This window comes from Aspergillus pseudodeflectus (assembly GCF_044049435.1).
Source record: "Aspergillus pseudodeflectus strain CBS 756.74 chromosome Unknown BJX68scaffold_56, whole genome shotgun sequence".
Taxonomy (NCBI): Eukaryota; Fungi; Ascomycota; class Eurotiomycetes; order Eurotiales; family Aspergillaceae; genus Aspergillus; species Aspergillus pseudodeflectus.
In genome coordinates this window covers 119,875-139,273 of record NW_027263832.1, presented here as the reverse complement: position 1 = coordinate 139,273, position 19,399 = coordinate 119,875, and the positions used below count along the sequence as shown (strand labels likewise).

Here is a 19,399-nt window from a genome sequence, read left to right as displayed (position 1 = left end):
GGGCAGGTACGCCAATGATCGCTTCTTTCGTTCGATTTTGGGGGACGGGTCGGATGGCAGAGCTGCTGGGTTGATCCCTGTCTTGAAGCGGTGCCCAGGGGCTTGGAAGTTCCATCCTGGAGCACGAAGTAATTAGAAGGTATTACTACGTATTCAGGAATCAGGAGATGGGGAGATATCAATAATGTCCTCTGGCTCCTCTTCGCCGAATCTCCAGGAGTAGTGACCCATTCCACTAATTGCCGCGCTGGTCGTCTATTGTGGAGCTAGCTCCCTCTGCTCCAATTGTCAACCCACATGTTTGTTGCTCTTTCGCTTTGAATCTCCTATCGGGGAGAAGGCACGGATACGCAAGCATTAAACTTTCCAGGTGACAGCCCATGCCAAATCAAAAATGGGCCATTTGATTTACTCTCATCTCCGAAGTATTAGGATAGTCCTGAAACGAGGAACAACACCATCGTCGAGATGGACGTTTTTGTCCCTAGATCCTGTCCGCTAGTAGTATCCGATTTGAGATATGGGGTCTGGACTTTTACTCATCTCGCGCGGGATCGAGGGAGCTAGCTCCTAGCTTGAAAGATTATGCGGGGTTAGAGGGAATTTGAGGGGACGGCAAGAAGCCACAGCGCTCAACTCTGATAAGCACAAAGCCTTGGTCAACCACGACAACCGGCAAGGAGACGCGCCTTGCCAGGGGGGTAGCGGCAGACACACTGATGGACCTTGGAAGCATGATGCGACCATTTTCATAGCTCAGATGTGACAGGAGCTCCCAGACCAGGAGGTCTCTGGAAAAAGAAATTATCGTAGCGGCATCCAGCTAAGGCACGATGACTGCGGCAAGACTGTTGGTCCACTTCGCTCGAGCTTTGATTGGCAAGAAGCTAAAAATGTCAGAAATGCACACCCGGCGGCTTTGACTCGTCTCCGCCCTCATGGCTGGGTTAGCTTTCGAGTTTCGACTAGTACGTAGTCTGGAAAACTCGTAACCCAGATGACTGTTATCTCGCATGATCTCGGTCGAGAGGTTGGCTTGTGGGAGCCTCGTGGGGCCGGGAAATTAGTTGACAAAATTCGACCTCTCAAGTGGGATCTGCCACTCGGGATACGGGAAGGCTGTCCTGGATTGTGAAGAGAGAGGGAGAGTCCACGAAGGACTACAGAGGTATCAAGATGATGAACAGTGTTCCGTTGTGTGGTTGAATGATTCAGGTTCTCGGTGCGTGGGGGAATCGACCCCGGGAACGGCAACAACGGGATTTGGTCAATGCTTCCCGTCGTCTTTCTTTGGGTTGACCATCAAACTGGGTTTCGAGCTCTCCAAGCATTGGCAAGCAACGCCTTAAGGTTTTGCCGCTTGGCTTCTGTTTCCTGTGGTGATGGCGATCAGTTAGGCGCCTCGCCTCGTAACTCACATCAATACTCCTTCGTAGCCTCGTTGGGGTCAACGAGGCTTTTTTTCTCCGTATGTACAGCATTTCTAAGCAGTTGACTTCATTTGACATCCAACACTAAGGGACCAAAGCAGTCAACTGGGGTCGTCTTACTGTGGCGCACTCGGTAGCCCCCTTCGGCTGGTTTCTCCAACCACTCCCAGTCCAAACCTTCACGCTCGACACGTTCAACACGTTCAACACGTTCAACGTTAGGAATAGGAACGCTGAAAGCGCCCCAGTCGTCATATTGCATGATGCTGTGTTTCTCCTCGGGGGTGGCTGAAAAAGCAAGTGCCCCCACATGCTGCTTGCTCGTCGAAGCTCTTGCTCCTCCGCGAATTTTGTCCATCCCCCATGCCTTTCTCCACAGTACAGCATTAGGTAATTACTAATCGGGCAGGATCGCTTCGTTCCGCCTTCAATATTATTGTATTTTTGCATTGTTTCTTGACATTGTTGCCCAATTTTCAAAATACAAGAAGAATAACAACTTGAAGGGTCTAGAGCTTCGTGAGCAGGAAGCAGGATGGGTGGGATTACCTCAGCTCAGCTGTGACGATCCTTGAGCAATGCATCGCGGCCTCAAAAGTTTGATACATCCGCCGATGGTATCCATCAATCGCGTTTTCGCGATATATCCCGCCCAGGATCGAGCTTCAGAGGAGTCCACTGGTGATATAACTCGAGCTTGCGCTTGCTGTATGCTTCGTCGACAAATCATAGAGAGGGCACCCTCTTGCATGCCTTGTACGAGAATCTACTGGGCACGGAACTCCGATAGACATGATGAGAGGTGAGTCGCATTGCTGACCTGATGAAAGCTGGATTTTATGAGGCTGATTATCTTGCAGGCTGTCTACGTACACTCCGGATGACTCTGCAAGTCCGATTGGTTTGAAAGGAGATAGGCGCCATTGTCCGTCGATAACCGAGTGAAATAAGATAACGCCTAGATCAAGGGTTGAGGATGTTTTTCGGACGCAGGAAGGAAGGATTATGGAGCAGAGCAGGTGAGCAGATAACATGACCAGCGCTGGAACAATGATTTGTGCGTTGAAGACAGACTCCTATATTTTGCTCTATATCTAGTTGAGGCTTGTTCTGATGACGTTTTACCAGCTGATCAGCCCTCGTTCCCGGTCAAATCCTCCTCGAAGCTGTGTGCCCGGTTTGACAACCTTCCCTTGCAAGACCGTATACCGGACAATATTCTCACAGTCTTCTGGTCTCACGCGCGCCAGCCAGATACACTGCGCGGCGCCCTCGTCCGCAGCATAAGCTTCTTCGCCTTCATCTCCCGTCCGCTTCTCTGCTGATTTGTACCAGTCAAAGTCCCTTCTTCGGTACACAATGACATTCGCCGCGTACTTGTGTCCTCCGACATGGCTGATGAAATATATTCCCACGCCACCAGGGCGCTCATCGTCCAGGTCGCGGTGCAGACCCAGCGGACGCAGGTGTCGGTCAAACTCCCGCCTCAGTAGCGGCGCAGACTGACCGCACCTTGCGTCGCGCGTCTTCTGCGAGCAGAGAAGAATGACGGCCGCGTGCGGGCACGGACGCGACCGCAGCGGCGTCATGATTTTTGTTTCCGGTGCTCCTTCAGTATCCTTCCTCTCGACAGGCGCTGGCGGTACACTTAACGGTGTGGTGTTAGTCACAGCAGGATCAACAAATCCGCGGATCAGATCCGGCACCAGCGCTGGCGTAACATGCTCAATAGTCGTGAAGCTCGGCAGGAGGAGCACAGTAGTTGGTTGCTGCCCCTTCTCATGATGATGGTACTCATCCGGCACGGGCATATTACTCGCGGACAGCTTCAATTTCTAACCAGCACCTCCAAGCAACGTAGAGTCCCAACATTAGCCTATCCGCATCTTTGTACGTATGTATGTAGCATCCAGCTCGGGGGAAGCGCGACTACTAACCCCATTGCCCGGCAAAACCCCGCCTCGATCAATAGCCTCCATGACACTGCCCTCTTCGTCGGCAACATCCCTCACCCAGTCTGTCTTGCCCGTTGCGACAAGTAAATGCGTTGACCAGCCATTCACATGCCCGTAAAGCTCATCTTCCTGGTCCACATCAAACTTGGCAGGGTATTTGATCGTACACGTCGCGCAGTCGTGCAGACATTCCTCTCCATCTTCAGAAGGGTTAGTCTTCGAAAAGAGTGTATCAGCCGTAGGCGCCTTCGAAAAGTCCTCCGAGCTGAGTATCGCGGGCTTCAGGTTCGATGCGGTGGAAGGAGAGGGCGAGGGCGAGGGCGAGGGCGAAAAGAGCGACGCGCCGCGTCGGAGGAATGACTGCATTGTTATTTATACCTTAGTATATATATGTATACCTTTTTCAATTCGCTCTTCGTTGTTGCGCAGTTTCGGGTTCCAAGCGCGCTGGTTATAAAAACTCAAATTATAACTGGGTAGACTTTTCCCAGGAGAGCAAATGAGGGGCAATGGGGAATCAAGTTTCGATATGTGAAAAGGAGTTTCGGAAGTGTGGAGGGGAATTTGGAAGGATGATGTGAGAATGATCGGATCTTATCAATCAGAACCGAGTTTCCAGAGTTGGAGAGTGAGACCGTGCGGTGGTGCCAAGGTGGGCAAATCCGAGCTTTGCATTCGACTCCGGTGGGCAGTTATGTCCGAGCTATCCTAGCATTCGAGGGGCTGAATTGTGAGTTCATTGCTCCGGCTTTCGGTGATTTTGGTATTTAGATCTTAGAACAGAGCGGTCATGCGTGACGACCAGCAAGGTCCCCCGGTGAGGTGTAGCCCGACCATTTTATATATCTCCGAGATGGAGCAGCAGTCCGTCCGCCTTTTCTACTACCGGAACTGATTCACAAACAAAAGAAAGCACCAGGTTAGACTGGATCGTTGATTCCGCACGTAATCTACAAGGAACTGGAGTATGACAAAGAAAAAGGACAGGAACGACATCTTTATACTGTCACACCTTTGCTGACCGGTATCAACAGCCACGCCTCTACCATCTATCCAATATCCGCACCATCAATTGCCTTCTGGGGTAAGCGACTACTCGGACTCCTCCTGCTCGGCCTTGCGGCGCTCAGCAGCCTCCTCCTTCTCCTTCTTCTGGAGGTAGAGCAGGGCGCTGATCTTCTCGGAGATGTTGTGGTCCTTGGCAACAAGGCCAGAGATCTGCTCACGACCAATCAGGGTGGCCACGATGCTGGCCCCGACGATGAAGGTCAGGACGAAGCGGTACATGCCGTACCAGTGAGGGGCGCGGCCCTGAACAGCGGCACGGGCATCGTTGTAGTAGAGGAAGGTGAAGGCGAGGAATTGGGAGATGAGGGCGTACTCAACGGGGAGCATCAGAGTAGGCCAGGCAACAGCGGGGGCCACAATACCGGCGGCGTAGCGCCTGTAGCCGTAACGGCCGCCGTACCCAGCCCACTCGAGACCCCAGTGCACAGCTCCGAGGAAGGAGAGGATCTTCATGACGACTGATCAGTTCTCGGCTTCTGCGAGCTGGAGCTCGGGCGTACTTACCACAGCACCGTATCCAACCTGGATCGGCTCGAGCGTGTGTAGCATAAGTTCAGCGCTCTGGCCGGAGAAGATGAGCCCATCACCGTGAACGTTGGCGTGGTTGATTTCGTAAGCCAGGTACACGGTTTCCAGAGAGGTAACCAGGTATGGGATCACACCGGCCATGCCGAGGTACAGAGCATCCTTGGGCACATCCGCAAGGCTGAAGGTCTCCTTGATGACTTTCTACTCGAGGTAGATGTTTGGTTAGCGAAAGCGCAAAGACGCGCGATGGTCCAATAGCTCCCGGCAAAGCATGAGATATATACGTACTGCATCACCCTTGATACCGGCCATGACATCAATATCCTCATCGCTCTGCAGTGCAACTTAGATCAGCAATTGGCCACAACCCATCAGTTCTATGCATTTCCCACCTTGTGAGAGCTAGAGGCGTATCGGACAAGGGCGGTTGTGACAGGCTTGCGAGTAGCAAGAGCCATGCTCGGCGACACGGTCGGGCGGGTGGGATAGCGAGCGGAAGAGGTCAACTGGGCCTTGAACACATTGTTCACCAGCGATGAGCGGGCCACGGAGGCATTGGAGCTCGAGATGGCCCTGAGGACAGAGCGGGCAGCGGTGTGTCTGTATAGCATTGTCGTCGGCAGCTAGATTTTCACCGGAATCTTGTTAGCAGCGGCATGGGAACGTCCGGATGGGATTTGCTGGACGGGTTTCGCGCCAATTGAGCGGATAAGGAAGGGTGGTAGATTTCGAGGGTTAGCAGTCAACTTACTCACCGTGAAGCTGGTAGAGATCGAACCTGGAAGAGCGGAGATTTTCGAAGTTGAACAGCAAACGATCTTGAAGCAATTGAAGCCAACGGAATAATGAAGTTGAACGTTCTCTAGGGTAATCGAGGTAAGCCAGCTTCGCACGTTCCCCGATAGCTGTCGGAAATTTCAGGCAGCTATTCTTCCGCAACAGCCCGCTCCGGAATCGTGACTCAGCATGGGATCTTAGGTCTGCTGCCCTTTTGCTCTAACCTTATTCAGGCTCCTCAAAGCAAAGCGGGCAACCAAGGAAAGGCGGGTGAAGCTGCGTCGACGTCACTCTTTGCTGCTGGCCCCCTTTTCTGCCAGTCACGAGTTTAGTTTCCCAGGCACACCTGCTTTGTAGCACAGCATCATCATAGTTACTTAGTAGCTTTGTCTCTATTTTGAACACAAATTTTTCCTGACTACAGAGTAACTGGTCCATATCTCGCTCCCTGTTTTCTTCCGCTTGCCAGATATAGATACCTCTTCTTGAATCCCAACGGCCTCGTCCTTTCTAGCGTCTTACTGCGGCTGGGAGCAGCCTAAAGCCCGTCCGCCTCGGTAATCGCGTGCATGCGTCTCAAAACCTCCAGCTCGTGGATGGGTCTTCCTTGAATAGTCGCAAGTGAAAGAAGACCTCTCCCATGTGCGCCTAGGTATCTTCCCTCTGATCTTTTAACTTTAGCTATCCTTATCTGAGTTTCTCATTCGCCGATACCCCTCTTCGCTGGTCTAGACCTATCTAGTACCTATTTGCCAAAACCAGACTAACGGACGTCTTATTTCACAATTAGCTCGGTGCCCTCGTTTGAACACATTGCCCGCGTCGGCGCTTGATCGAAACCTTCAGATTAGTTATCCCGGCCCGGGACACGGCCGCAGTTCGCTGCCATGTTGGAAGGCGTGGTCGCTAACCTGCTCAACCGGTTTCTGGGCATATACGTCAAGAATTTTGATGCGAAGCAGCTGAATATCGGTATATGGTCTGGAGATGTGAAGCTTCGGAATCTCGAGTTGCGACGTGAAGCGCTCGATCAGCTGCACCTACCCCTCAACGTTGTTGAAGGACATGTTGGAGAGCTCACATTGTCAATACCTTGGTCAAATCTGCGAGGAAAACCGGTCAAGGTTGACATCGAAGATGTATTCCTGCTCGCTGCGCCGAAGGAAGACGTAAATTACGACCCGGAGGAGGAGGAAAGACGGCTACAGGCGATAAAGATGGATAAGATCGAGAGCGCAGAGATTCTGAGAGAGCGCAATTCAGAAGGAATGAGCCATGAAGAACAGCGCCGTAACCAGAGTTTTACTCAAAGCCTTGTCACGGCCGTGATCGACAACCTCCAGATTTCTATCAAGAACGTGCACTTCCGCTATGAGGACTCAATAGCTTCTCCGGGACACCCTTTCGCAGCCGGATTGACCCTGAAGGAGCTCAGTGCCGTTAGTACGGACTCGGAGTGGAAGCCAACCTTCATCCAGTCAACATCCGACACGACACATAAGCTGGCGATTCTAGGTGCCCTTTCCGTCTACTGGAACACGGATGCTCAACTCCTAGGCACTGGCCGAGGCTCTGATGTGGGCGCGGAGGCGCAAGGGATCGAACATGCTGAGTTGTTGGAGAAGTTAAGGTCTGGAATCGACAGTGATGATGGTAATCAGTTCATACTTCGACCCGTTAGTGGACGCGCTGGCTTGGAGATGGACAAAAGCGGAAAACACGACCGACCGGCTGTCAATGCACGTCTATTGTTCGACGAGATTGGATTTGTTCTGGACGATGAACAATACCGGGACGCATTGATGCTTGTCGATCTTTTCCACTGTTTTATTCGTCACCAGGAGTACAAGAAACTGCAACCAAAGTCTCGACCGAAGGAAGACCCTCGCGCTTGGTTCAGATACGCCGGAGAGGCGGTTCTGAGCAAGATCCACGATCGCAATAGGCGCTGGACTTGGGAATACATTAAAGAGAGGAGAGACGACCGTATTGCATACATTAACCTCTTCAAGAAGAAAAAGCGCGAGGAAACTTTGTCAGTGCAAGACGCAGAACATTTTGATCAACTCGAAAGGAAACTCAGCTATGAGGATATTCGATTCTGGAGGTCTCTGGCAAGGAATCAGCTGCGGAAGGAGAATGTGGGCGTGCAGAAACCCGTGCGGCAGCAAACTTGGTCCGAGTGGATATGGGGTTCTAAGAAGGAGGATTCGGAAGAAACTGCCATGACTGAAGAGCAACGACAAGAGCTGTACAGCGCCATTGACTGGGACGAGAAGAAAGCCATCTCAGAGAGCGTCGACGTTCCCAGGGAGTGGGTCAAACTTCAAGTCAATGCTGGCCTCAAAGCTGGTAGTTTAACCCTGATACGCAGCCCTCATGGAAGAGCGAACGAGGTCATGAAGCTAGTATTCGATAATTTCCGAGCCAAGGCAATGCAACGTCCAGATTCTTTCTTTGTGGATCTCGATCTTGGGGGCTTGAGAGTCTATGATGGAACAACCGAAGGCAGTCTTTACCCACAAATCGTGAAGGTCAAGGATTCCCTTCCGGAACCGAAGAACCGTTTGTCACAAATCTCCAGCAGTGAAGAGTTCAATGACGCAGAGGATGGTACCGATGACTTGGACGAGGATAGCTTGTTCCACCTGCAACTTGAAAAGAACCCTCTCGAGAGTGATGCTGACTCAGTGGTCAAGGTCAAACTCAAGAGTATCGAGGTTATTTACAACCCTACGTTTGTTGTTGAGTTTGTGAGATTCTTCAAGCCGCCTGAGCGACATATGGAATCCATCGGGGCTATCTTGGACACAGCAGGTGCCACCGTCGAAGGGATTCGACAGCAAACCCGAGCTGGCCTGGAGTTTGCTTTGGAGGAACACAAGAAGGTTGACGTACAGTTTGATATCCACGCACCTCTAATTATCGTCCCTGAAAGTATCACTCATGAGAGCTCCCTTTGCTTGATCGTTGATGCTGGTCATGTCAGTGTGAACAGTGAATTGGTCGATAGGCAGACCATGAAGGACCTTCAAGCGAAGCAAAAGCGACAGTACGACACCGGAGACTATAAAGAACTGGAGCACCTGCTATACGACAGGTTTTTGATAAAACTTGACTCCACGCAAGTACTTATTGGACCTGGGATTGAGACCACCAAAACTCAGCTTGGACCGAACGTCGAGTCAAGAAACCTGCACATTATTGACCGCATAAATGTGGACTTTGTCTTGGAAATGTGCATCGTCCCCAAACTTACTGAGCTCACTCGAACACGGATATCTGGCCATCTTCCGGAGCTTCACGCGTCCATTTCCGACACAAAATACAAAGGCTTAATGAAGCTGATCGATATCGCCATTCCACGCTCCGAAGATGGAGACTTAACGACCAAGTCCCCTGATAATACGCAGGATGTGGCAATGAGTAATACTCGAGCTAGATCATCTTCTTTCAATCCTATCGCGCTGCGAGAGCTCCCGGTTGTTGACGACGAGTCAGAGGACGAGTCAGACAGCGAACAAGTCAGTAAAAGTCCTGATAAGTTGCCTGATATCCATCGCCGTGACTTTGAGTTCAAGTTTACTGTTGGCTGCCTTCGTGGCTCTTTGTTCCGCTCTGACCCGAACGATCATTTACGGGAGCAGCTGCTGGTGGAACTTGTTGCCGAAGGATTTGCATTGGACTTCTATATGCGACCCTATGACATGGTGGCTGAAGTAATCCTCAAGTCTCTCAGTGTGGACGACTACATTGAAGAAAACCCAGTTCCAGAGTTCAAGAAGATTATATCGTCCACAGGGTTCGATGCAGATGACGACAAAGACCTCTTCTACCTCAAGTTCGTTCGAGTGAAGCCCGAGTCCCCAGAATTTCACTCAACGTACGAGGGCGTGGCAATGAATCTAGACATTTCTGTTTCAACCATCAATCTTGTTGTCACGAGGAAGACCCTTCTGACATTGTTGGATTTCGTTCTTTTGACATTCACAAACCCGCAACAAACGCCCGATCAAGAAACCCAGGCAGACCGTGCCCTCGAGGATGCTAACGATGCCGGACAGCAACTACAGCAACCAGGCAAAATTCGCATCAAGGCTGACATGAAGAGTATTGCTCTGATCCTCAACAATGACGGTGTCAGACTTGCCACACTTAGTCTAAATACAGCTGACGTCGGTATCTTCTTGGTCGGCCGGACTATGGTAATACAGTCGCGTATCGGAAGCTTGACATTAGTAGACGATGTCAATACGGGGGCGCGAGAGACCTCTGATCTCCGAAGGCTCCTGACCATCGAGGGTGACAACTTCGCCGACTTCAAGTACGAGACATTCGATCCCGAAAGCTCGAGTTATCCTGGATATGACTCGGAGGTCTTCCTGAGGTCTGGTTCGATCAAAATCAACTTCCTGGAAGAGCCTTACCGGAAGATAATCAACTTCCTGGTCAAATTTGGCAAGATGCAAGCCATTTTCAATGCTGCCCGACGAGCCGCAGCCAACCAGGCAAGCCAACTACAGGAGAATGCATCTCGGATGCGCTTTGACGTGGTGGTTATGACACCGATCTTGGTGTTCCCTGGTACTATGAAAGAAGATCGTCCTTATGATACGATAACTGCTCATCTTGGTGAGATTTATGCTAAGAATACTTTCGTGCCCCTCGAGGAGCAAAAGGATAGTCCGGCTGTGAATGTAATATCCTCTGGGATTCGCAATATCCGCTTGACTTCCAAGTTCCACTATGAGGGAGGTGCAGTTGAGGAGCTCGAAATGATCCAGAAGGTCAATTTGGACTTTAGCATCTGCTACCTCGAGCATCAGCAAGATAACCCCCGTCCGGATATGGAAATCGAAGGGACAATGTCACCTATCAATCTCCGTGTATCACAAAAACAACTCAAGTTCCTTCTGGACATTTCCCGGACGGCACCTAGCGCCTTCGCGACTGATTCTGAGCAGCAGGAATTAGAGGCCATGGAGGCTCTTCCATCTTCCCTCACAGAAACTGGAAGGGAGTTGCAACCTAGCAGCACTGTTCAGCATACGCGCCAGCAAACCGCTAAATCCGACGACCCCGCTGCTAGACAGGACACATGGGTGCGGCTTGACATGATATTCAAGGCGGATAGTGTGGGCTTGGAACTCATCCTAGGGAAAGATGACGCGCCAATTGGCAGTCTCGATGACTCCAGCCTGTCCAAGTTCTCACTTAATGACACTCGGGTCAAATTGCGTATGCTGACTGACGGTTCGATGGAGTCGGAACTTTTGATCCATTCGTTCTCTATTCGAGATAGTCGGAAGCAGGACACTAACAAGTTTAGAAAGATCATGTCGCTCATCAACAATGATGTCAAGCAGCAATTCATGGCGCGTGTTTCTATGAGCCCGGGACCAGAAAAGCACCTCATTGCGATGTTGACTATCGATAGCCCCCGGATTATACTTGCTTTAGACTACTTGCTTGCCCTACAGAGCTTCGCCAATTCAGTCTTTGCAACAAATGAGCCGGTCGAAGAGGACGAAGCTGACGACTCGCCTGAGGAGGAGGAACCCAGGTCCAGTATGGCGGAAAGCACCGACACGTCTTTACTCTCTCCTTCGCCAGAAGAGGAGCCTACCACAACTACACCCAACCAGATGACAGTGTCATTCAGGGTGAGCCTGGTTGATGCCCAGATTATTACAATCGCCAACCCTGCCATCCCACACACCGAGGCAATAGTTCTAGGAGCAAAGGAAGTCCTTTTCTCGCACCAAAATGTTTCGACTCTCCATGTCAACAAAGTCGGCATGTTTCTATGCCGCATGGACAAGTTTGAGACAAGCAGGCTCCGTATCCTGGATGACTTCACTCTTGAATTGTCGATAGATAGCCGCCCGCAGGACAAAGCCGCGTCGCTTACATCCATTGATATCCATGTGGAACCGCTGGTTCTCCGCCTTTCACTTCGTGATATCTTGATGGCCATACAGATTGTTAACAAGGCTTCTGAGATGCGTGCCAGAACAGCCCTCCCTGCTGAGACCGGTGAGGCGAAAGCAATACCAGAAGGAAGAGGTACCTCAGGTCCGAGGTCACGAAGGAAGTCGTCGGCTGCCGGACGGACTCTAACTGCCGCCACACGATCACAGCGACGTTCTAGTGGTGCCGCAGATATGCCTGGGCGCAAAACCAGTCATCAACGCTCCGTATTCCTCAAACGGGAGGAGCTGAAAGCCCAAGTTGACGGCGTCCGTGTCATCCTCATAGGCGATCTCCACGATCTTCCGTTGCTGGATTGGAGTGTGAAGAAATTCAACGTGGACGCTCGCGACTGGTCATCTACCCTTACTGCTGATACCAGTTTTGATACATTTGTCAATGTGTATAACTTCTCCAAGTCGGCGTGGGAGCCTCTTATCGAGCCCTGGCAGTTGGGCTTCCACATGGCGAAGGAAGTTAACCCGGATATCTTCTCCGTTGACGTTTACTCGCACAAGACAATGGAGCTCACGGTTACGTCAGCTACAATAGACTTATTCTCCAAGTCTTTCAAATTCTTCTCGACTGACGAGGATGTACTCTCGAAGCCAAGAGGAGCAGACGCGCCCTATCGGATCCGGAATTATACTGGCTTTGACCTCCATGTGTGGGCGGATGTTGCTGAAGGCGAAGATGGACCGGCTGCTAAACTGGCTGATGGTGAAGAGTATCCTTGGCGATTCGAAGACTCGACGTCCATGCGTGAGACACTTGCTCCCGAAGGTCAAGCTGGTCTTGTTGGGGTCAAACTGGAAGGTAGTGGTTTCGAGAGCGTGGGGCGTATTCCGGTCGTCCGGGAAGGTGAGCTTTTGTATAACCTGAAGCCGAAGAAGGACGGTGTCTTGCACCGACTTCTAGTCGAGGTCAAGCTGGGTCCCGATAACGTGAAGTATATCACCATACGTTCGCCGCTCCTCGTGGAGAACAACACCCAAATACCTGTGGAGCTAGGTATCTTCAACCCCCAAGACGGCCATCTCCTCAAGATCGAGAAGATCCTTCCTGGAGATGCTCGACCTGCGCCTGTGGGGGCCTCATATATGCATTCACTCGTCATTCGACCCGACCAAGGCTTTGGGTATGATTGGTCGCACGAACAGTTATACTGGAAAGACCTTATGCGCCGGCCTACTCGTACTATCAGGTGCCTCAGTGAAGGCGGGCAGCAAGCTCCTCCTTTCTATTTCCAGACAAACGCGACTTTCAATGCACGAGATCCTCTTACCAAAGTATACCCATACATGCGCATCCGAATCTTTGCACCCGTCGAAATCCAGAATCTTCTACCTTACGACTTCAAGTACCGAATCTATGACAAGAATACGCGAAAAGACTGGACAAACTTTTTGCGAAAGGGCGGCGTCAGCCCGGTCCACGTGGTTGAATTGTCCCATCTCCTCTTGCTAAGCGTTGACTTGGAGGATACGGTGTTCAAGCAAAGCGATTTCTCTATCATAAATGGCAACGCGCAAGATTTCAGAAGAGAGCATACACTGTCCCTGAAGGATGAACGAGGCCTTCAGCTGAAACTGAAACTGCATTACTTCAATGTGCCGGACAGTGGAGGGGCATTCAGAGTGTCGGTTTACAGCCCCTACCTCATTTTGAACAGGACTGGTCTTACTATGGAAGTGCAAAGCAAAGCCTTCCTGCAAGCGGCTCGCTCAGCTGCTGGACAAGGTATAAGGGCTGAAGCTGATTCAAGGCAAAGAGGGCGTGTTCTTCCGTACATGTACTCGTACCCGACAGACGATCAAAAAAACCGATCCATACTCAGGATAGGCGACTCGTCTTGGAGCAAACCGCAGAGTTTCGAGGCCATCGGAAGCACCTTTGAAGTCGTTCTACCCGATAGGGATGGCAGATCCGAGTACCATGCCGGAGTGTCAGTGGCCGAAGGTGAAGGCAAATACAAGCTGACCAAGATTGTCACCATCGCACCTCGCTTTGTGCTGAAAAACAAACTCACCGAAGACATCTTGGTAAGAGAGCCAGGTTCATCGAATGTCATAGAAATCAAGACTGGGGATCTTGTGCCACTTCATTTCTTACGCCAGGCTGGAGAGAAGCAGCTGTGTCTGTGTTTCCCTGGTGTGAACAACCAATGGTCTTCGCCTTTCAATATCGCGGATATTGGAACGGTTCATGTCAAGCTTGCGAGGCAGAACCAACGACAACGGCTGATCAAGGTCGATGTCATCATGGAAGCAGCGACTCTTTTCGTTCACTTGAGCTTTGAGCAGCGGAACTGGCCGTTTTCTATGCGGAATGAGAGTGATGTGGATTTCATGTTTTACCAGACGGTAAGTGCAGCGAGTCCTATATTGTAAATTCGAGACTTTGAGCCTTGCTGATACACTCCAGAACCCAAACTTGGAAGACGACGAGGAAGATCGTACAAATACATGGCGCCCAATCCGCTATCGTTTACCGCCCCGCAGTATTATGCCGTATGCATGGGACTATCCAGCGACAAAGAATAAGTCTCTTGTGTTGACCTGCAAGGGCAAAGAGAGGCGGATCAAGCTGGCTGAAATAGGAAATTTGATTCCCATGAGGATCCCTCCATCCCAGTACGGAGAGCCCCAGAAGATCATCGATATCAATATTGCCGCCGATGGTCCTACACAAACCTTAGTTCTGTCGAACTTTAAGGCTTCCAAGAGTATGTACCGGCAACAGCGAGCGCAGGCTTCGCAGTCCAGTGTCAGCACCGGGTTTGAGGTCAAGGAATTTGACTCTGAGGTTAACTTCAAAGCTCAACTTCACCTGGGAGGCATTGGTATCTCCTTAATCAATCAGAAGATGAAGGAGCTTCTTTATATGACGTTCCGTGATATCGAGGTTAAGCTCAAGGAGTCGAAGGCCTACCAAACTCTGAACACCACAATCAAATGGATTCAGATCGACAACCAGCTCTATGGAGGAATCTTCCCAATGCTGCTGTACCCCAGTGTCGTCCCAAAGACCGGCAAGGAGATGGAAGCCCACCCAATTTTCCACACTATGATTACACGCGTGAAGGATGACTCGTATGGTGTCCTTTACATCAAGTATGCTACTGTACTCCTTCAGCAGATGACACTTGAACTTGACGAGGATTTCATCTTCTCTATGCTCGATTTCACCAAAGCATCAGGCGCTACCTCTTCAGAGAAGGAAGAAGGCAAGCTCTGCGAAGAAGAATTGAATATTCCTGAGCCACAGAGTGAAGATGCTGGTCAAGATGTTTACTTTGAGCTTCTCCATCTGCAACCCATGCAACTCGACATATCCTTCATGCGAACTGAGCGTGTCAATGTCGAAGATACTCTACAACCGTCAAACCCCTTGATGTTCATTGTTGATGTCATGACAATGTCAATGGGTAATGTCAACGACGCACCCGTTAGACTGAATGCTCTGATGATCGAGAATGCTCGAGTTTCTTTTCCTGTGCTTGCTAGTAACATACAGAGACATTACACTCAGGAATTCCTTCGCCAGATCCATGTCGTTCTCGGATCCGCAGACTTCCTCGGAAATCCTGTTGGCCTGTTCAATACCGTAAGCTCTGGTGTGGCCGCCATTTTCTACGAACCGTACCAGGGCCTGGTTATGACGGATCGGCCTCAGGAGCTAGGCTACGGTATTGCGAAGGGAGTTGGAAGCTTCGCTAAGAATACTGTGTTCGGGTTCTCCGACAGTATATCGAAGCTCACGGGAAGCATGTCCAAGGGGTTAGCAGCTGCCACTCTCGACAAAGAGTTCCAGGACCAGCGGCGGATGTCGAAGACCCGCAATCGGCCAAAGCATGCACTCTACGGTATTACTGCGGGTGGTAGAGCCTTTGGAAACAGTATTGTCAGTGGCATTGAGGGCATCGCACGCCATCCACTCCAGGGAGCAGAGAAAGAAGGAATCCAAGGATTCTTCAAGGGCGTTGGAAAGGGTTTCCTCGGCCTGGCGACAAAGCCAGCTATTGGTGCCTTTGACCTTGCCTCCAGTATGCCACCCCTGAGTTGCTTTTTGTCTATGATGCTGACGGCTCTGCAGATCTTGCCGAAGGTGTACGAAACACCACCACTGTATTCGATGCGGAGGGACTCGATCGTGTCCGACTGACGCGCTTTATCGGTATGGACGGAATCGTACGGCCATACTCCCAACGAGAAGCTCTCGGCCAGCTTTGGCTCAAGACAGCCGACGACGGAAAGTACTTCAACGAGGACTACATTGCCCACCTCGAGCTTCCGGGACGCGACATGCTAGTTATGTTGACCTACGACCGCATCATGCTCGTGCGCAGCAAGAAGCTGGAGACCGACTGGGACATCCGTCTAACGGACATACAAACAATCTCAAAGGAGCGCACAGGAATGAGCATCATGCTCAAGGGAGGCGCCAACGGACCGTTCATCCCCGTACAAGACGAGAGCGCGCGAAACTGGCTATACAGGCAGATCGCAATCGGTAAGCCAAAATCAAGGCCCTCATTCTTTGGTCATTGACATCTACTAACTATCTCTACAGCTGTCAATGCCTTCAATGAGAAGTACAATAGCAGGGCATGAGCCTATGCCTTATAATGACGTTATGCTGGGTAGAGAAAAAAGGAAAGGGAAGGAAGGAACTTCAAGTCAAAAACTACACGTTCAACATGACCGAATGATGCCTTCATTTTTGATTTTCAAATACAAGTATATAATTATTATCTTTATCTCTTTCACTTTCTTGTATGCTTTAATTCTGTTGTATATAGATATGACGCTCTTACATTGTTAACGAAAGCTCCCTTGAATCAAATATGAAGCCATCATATCAACCTTGGCAGATCCTTGGGCAACCTTTATCAAGCGCCTTCTCCAAAGCTTCGTGAAGCGCTTGTGTGAATGGTCGTGTATACTGCGCACTGCAGAGCAGGCACTCAAGTAGTCATTGGGCAGGCGCACGGAGTCACCCACAGGAGAGGCACAACGGTCGCACCTTCCTTCCAAATATTCTGGTCTATTACCGCGTAGGAGGAAGGCGCGATCAACTGCTCAAAGGGATGCCCTAGCCGTGCCTTGAATCTTCGGCACATTCCCGCCCTTTCGTGGCTCCCTGACACATCTACACGCGCTTAGCACACCTACTTAGTCTTTATGTACTCGCACTCTCGAATGACGCCGAATAGGTGATATTTATCAGATCTTGAAAACAAAGGTATCCGCGTAGATTATGCTGAAGAGAAAACGACCCCTAAACACCAAGCAATAATGACCTTTCCACCCTTATAGCATGATTTACCGCCCACTTCGACTCCGTCGCATATTCTCCTTGCACTCGTTACAGTACCATTTAACTGTCTATCGTTAGCTATGCTCTCTACCAGGAGCGAAGGGGCGGACTCACCATTTCGTCCAGGAGGCTTTGTAAGACCAACACACGAGAGATGGAACCACTCGCGAGGGCAAGCATCATTGTCACAAGCAACCATCTCGCCGAAACTGATTTCATTACAGTAGCAGTACCGCGGTTCACCTTCCTCGTCTTCGTCGTCTCCTTCGTGGAGTGATTCCTCTGCATCCGATGCCGGCGCTGGGGGCGGCAGAACAGGTACGGTATTGGCCCCGTTCTTTTTCTGCGTACGTTTCGGTGCGCTGCTATCTGTGCTCCTTGTGGGCCGCGAACGCGGTTGGACAGGCTCTGCAGAAGGAAGCACAGGGGTTGAGGTCTTGGATGTTCTGCCTTTAGGCGCAGCGGTTGATGCCGAAACCGGCGCGTCGGAGGGTTCGATGGATTCGGTAGGTTTCCGGTCTGTATCGTCTCGCTGAGTACCAATGGGCGGAGCTGACTTCAGTGTGTCCATGCTCTCGGGCTCAGGGGCTCGATGACTATCTGGCAGTGGTACCATCTCTGTCCTAGGCGGTGCTTCCTTCAATGGCGCTTTGTTTTCGGTAATTTTACCTGCACATATTAGCTGGATCGAGAAAAGGGTGTTTTGATGAGGCATACCGGAGCTAGGAACTCGGTTGGAAGCAGATGACGATGGCCGTTGTCGAGCATTCGCCTGGGTCACATTTTGTTGTGCCCGAGACGATTGTGGTCGCGAAACCCCGGGGCCAGGACTGGCTGCACTGCGAGGGACTGTGGCAGCTGTAGCAGCTCCAATTAGCGGAGAAGCACCAAGAACAGGCGAGTCCGCTATAGATGCACCCGTGTTGTTTCTACTCACAGTTAGCCAACGCACCTCAAACTAGAATGATGACAATCATGACATACCTCTTACGAGCCGCTGCGTTGGCATTGGGCGCTCGTGGTCTTTTCTTGACTGCATCGGTAGCCTCTTTGGCCCCTCCCCGCACAGACGCCCCTGCGCCGCTGACAGAGCGCTCCATCGCCGCGCCAGCCTCCACATTCGCTGGCCGTTCGACCTTGCGACGCTTCGCTTGACCCGATGACCCCGTCGCAGACTGACTGTGGCCCAGAGAGCCATGGTCGGCAGGAATGCGGCTTTTATGGCTCTGTCCTTTCCGTGTGCCAGCAGCCCGCGCTTCTTCAATATCCGAGTCTGCATGAGCACGACGCCTGCGTGCAAGCACGGCCTCCCGTCTCGCTTCGCTGCGGGAAGCAGCTTCTACCTCCTGCAGAGCATGGACAAGATCCTTATTCGAAGCAGCCTCTCTGCGAGGACGCTCGCTGGTGGTGGTCTTGGGAGCATTCCGATTCGAATATGCCCAATGGTTGAGACTTCCAAGTCTAGCTTCTTCGCTTATTTCGCCGGCAATGAAGGGAAAGATCGAATCCAACCGCATTATCTGGCGGTCTAGTTCATCGTTCGCATTGGAGATCACATGGTTTTTCTCATCGGCTGTCAGCATAAGATCGGAGAGGGTATGTCGAACACGATCGAAGAGGACGCGGCGGCTTTTACTCTCTGGAGATTCAAGAGTTCGTGTAATATCCTTGGAGTCGCAAAATATTAGTATGACGCAGTTAGACATTTGCGCTGAAACTGAAACTTACCGTAGGCAAAAGATCTTCCCGGATAACGCCTCCGATAACAGGAGCAGGATTAGAGGGATAAGGAGCCGACTGTGATTCAGAGGAAGCCTTGAGTAGCTGCAGTAGATTCTCTTCCAGCGCCCAAGCTTTAGCATCAACCTCCTTGAGCAGCGAATTGTGCCGTCGGAACTCTCGTGGGAGGGCGGTTATAGCGTCCGTAAAATGGGTGAGCGCAGGATAGAATCCATGGGGTACAGGAGGCGACGAAATTTGATCCATCATTGATCCATGGCCATAGGCAAACGACGAGCGTCCAAGAGTCTTTGATGTGCGCGAGGGGTTTGTCCTCGTCTGGCGCGCCGACTGACGGGCATTGTGACCCTGAGAGCCGACGGCCGACGAAGCGACGGCGGACATTGTCGTCTGACAAGAGTGTCCAACGTGAAATTCTGCCAAGAGACAAGAGACTGGGGATTGTGGCAAGCAAGTGACAGGTCCGCAAACAATTATAACGACAAAAATGACCAAGACGGAGATTGAGCGAGTGATGGGGGTAAAAGCAGAAGCGAAACCGACCAGTGCGGAGAAAGACCTTATTTGTTGCCTGAGGCAAACTCATAGTTATCTGCGAGGAGACCCCGAGCA

General features: G+C 51.2%; 5 protein-coding genes across 5 annotated transcripts; 1 reads left to right on the top strand and 4 right to left on the bottom strand.

Moving 5' to 3' along the window:
* Positions 1–1,113: 1,113 nt before the first annotated feature.
* Positions 1,114–1,647, bottom strand: BJX68DRAFT_170545 (uncharacterized protein). Its single transcript, XM_071037047.1, has one exon. The coding sequence runs from the start codon at positions 1,506–1,508 to the stop codon at positions 1,212–1,214; it is 297 nt and encodes a 98-aa protein (XP_070894690.1). The 5' UTR covers positions 1,509–1,647; the 3' UTR covers positions 1,114–1,211.
* An 837-nt stretch (positions 1,648–2,484) lies between these two features.
* Positions 2,485–3,955, bottom strand: BJX68DRAFT_245293 (sucrase/ferredoxin-like domain-containing protein). The gene is made up of 2 exons (XM_071041480.1): positions 3,368–3,955; positions 2,485–3,265 (listed from the first exon to the last, which is right to left on the bottom strand). The coding sequence occupies exons 1-2, from the start codon at positions 3,749–3,751 to the stop codon at positions 2,552–2,554; spliced, it is 1,098 nt and encodes a 365-aa protein (XP_070894689.1). The 5' UTR covers positions 3,752–3,955; the 3' UTR covers positions 2,485–2,551.
* Positions 3,956–4,212: 257 nt separating this feature from the next.
* On the bottom strand, positions 4,213–5,908 carry BJX68DRAFT_245291 (DUF3429 domain-containing protein). Its single transcript, XM_071041479.1, has 5 exons — positions 5,737–5,908; positions 5,374–5,604; positions 5,270–5,314; positions 4,958–5,182; positions 4,213–4,900 (listed from the first exon to the last, which is right to left on the bottom strand). The coding sequence occupies exons 2-5, from the start codon at positions 5,590–5,592 to the stop codon at positions 4,478–4,480; spliced, it is 912 nt and encodes a 303-aa protein (XP_070894688.1). The 5' UTR covers positions 5,593–5,604; positions 5,737–5,908; the 3' UTR covers positions 4,213–4,477.
* A 637-nt stretch (positions 5,909–6,545) lies between these two features.
* BJX68DRAFT_245287 (membrane morphogenesis protein VPS13) lies at positions 6,546–16,545 on the top strand. The gene is made up of 4 exons (XM_071041478.1): positions 6,546–14,091; positions 14,153–15,773; positions 15,824–16,240; positions 16,301–16,545. Exons 1-4 carry the CDS (start codon positions 6,646–6,648, stop codon positions 16,339–16,341), a joined length of 9,525 nt encoding a protein of 3,174 aa, XP_070894687.1. The 5' UTR covers positions 6,546–6,645; the 3' UTR covers positions 16,342–16,545.
* Positions 16,546–16,881: 336 nt separating this feature from the next.
* On the bottom strand, positions 16,882–19,327 carry BJX68DRAFT_245285 (putative PHD finger domain protein (Ing1)). Its single transcript, XM_071041477.1, has 5 exons — positions 18,776–19,327; positions 18,032–18,714; positions 17,765–17,976; positions 17,162–17,716; positions 16,882–17,111 (listed from the first exon to the last, which is right to left on the bottom strand). The coding sequence occupies exons 1-5, from the start codon at positions 19,169–19,171 to the stop codon at positions 17,053–17,055; spliced, it is 1,905 nt and encodes a 634-aa protein (XP_070894686.1). The 5' UTR covers positions 19,172–19,327; the 3' UTR covers positions 16,882–17,052.
* Positions 19,328–19,399: the final 72 nt, after the last annotated feature.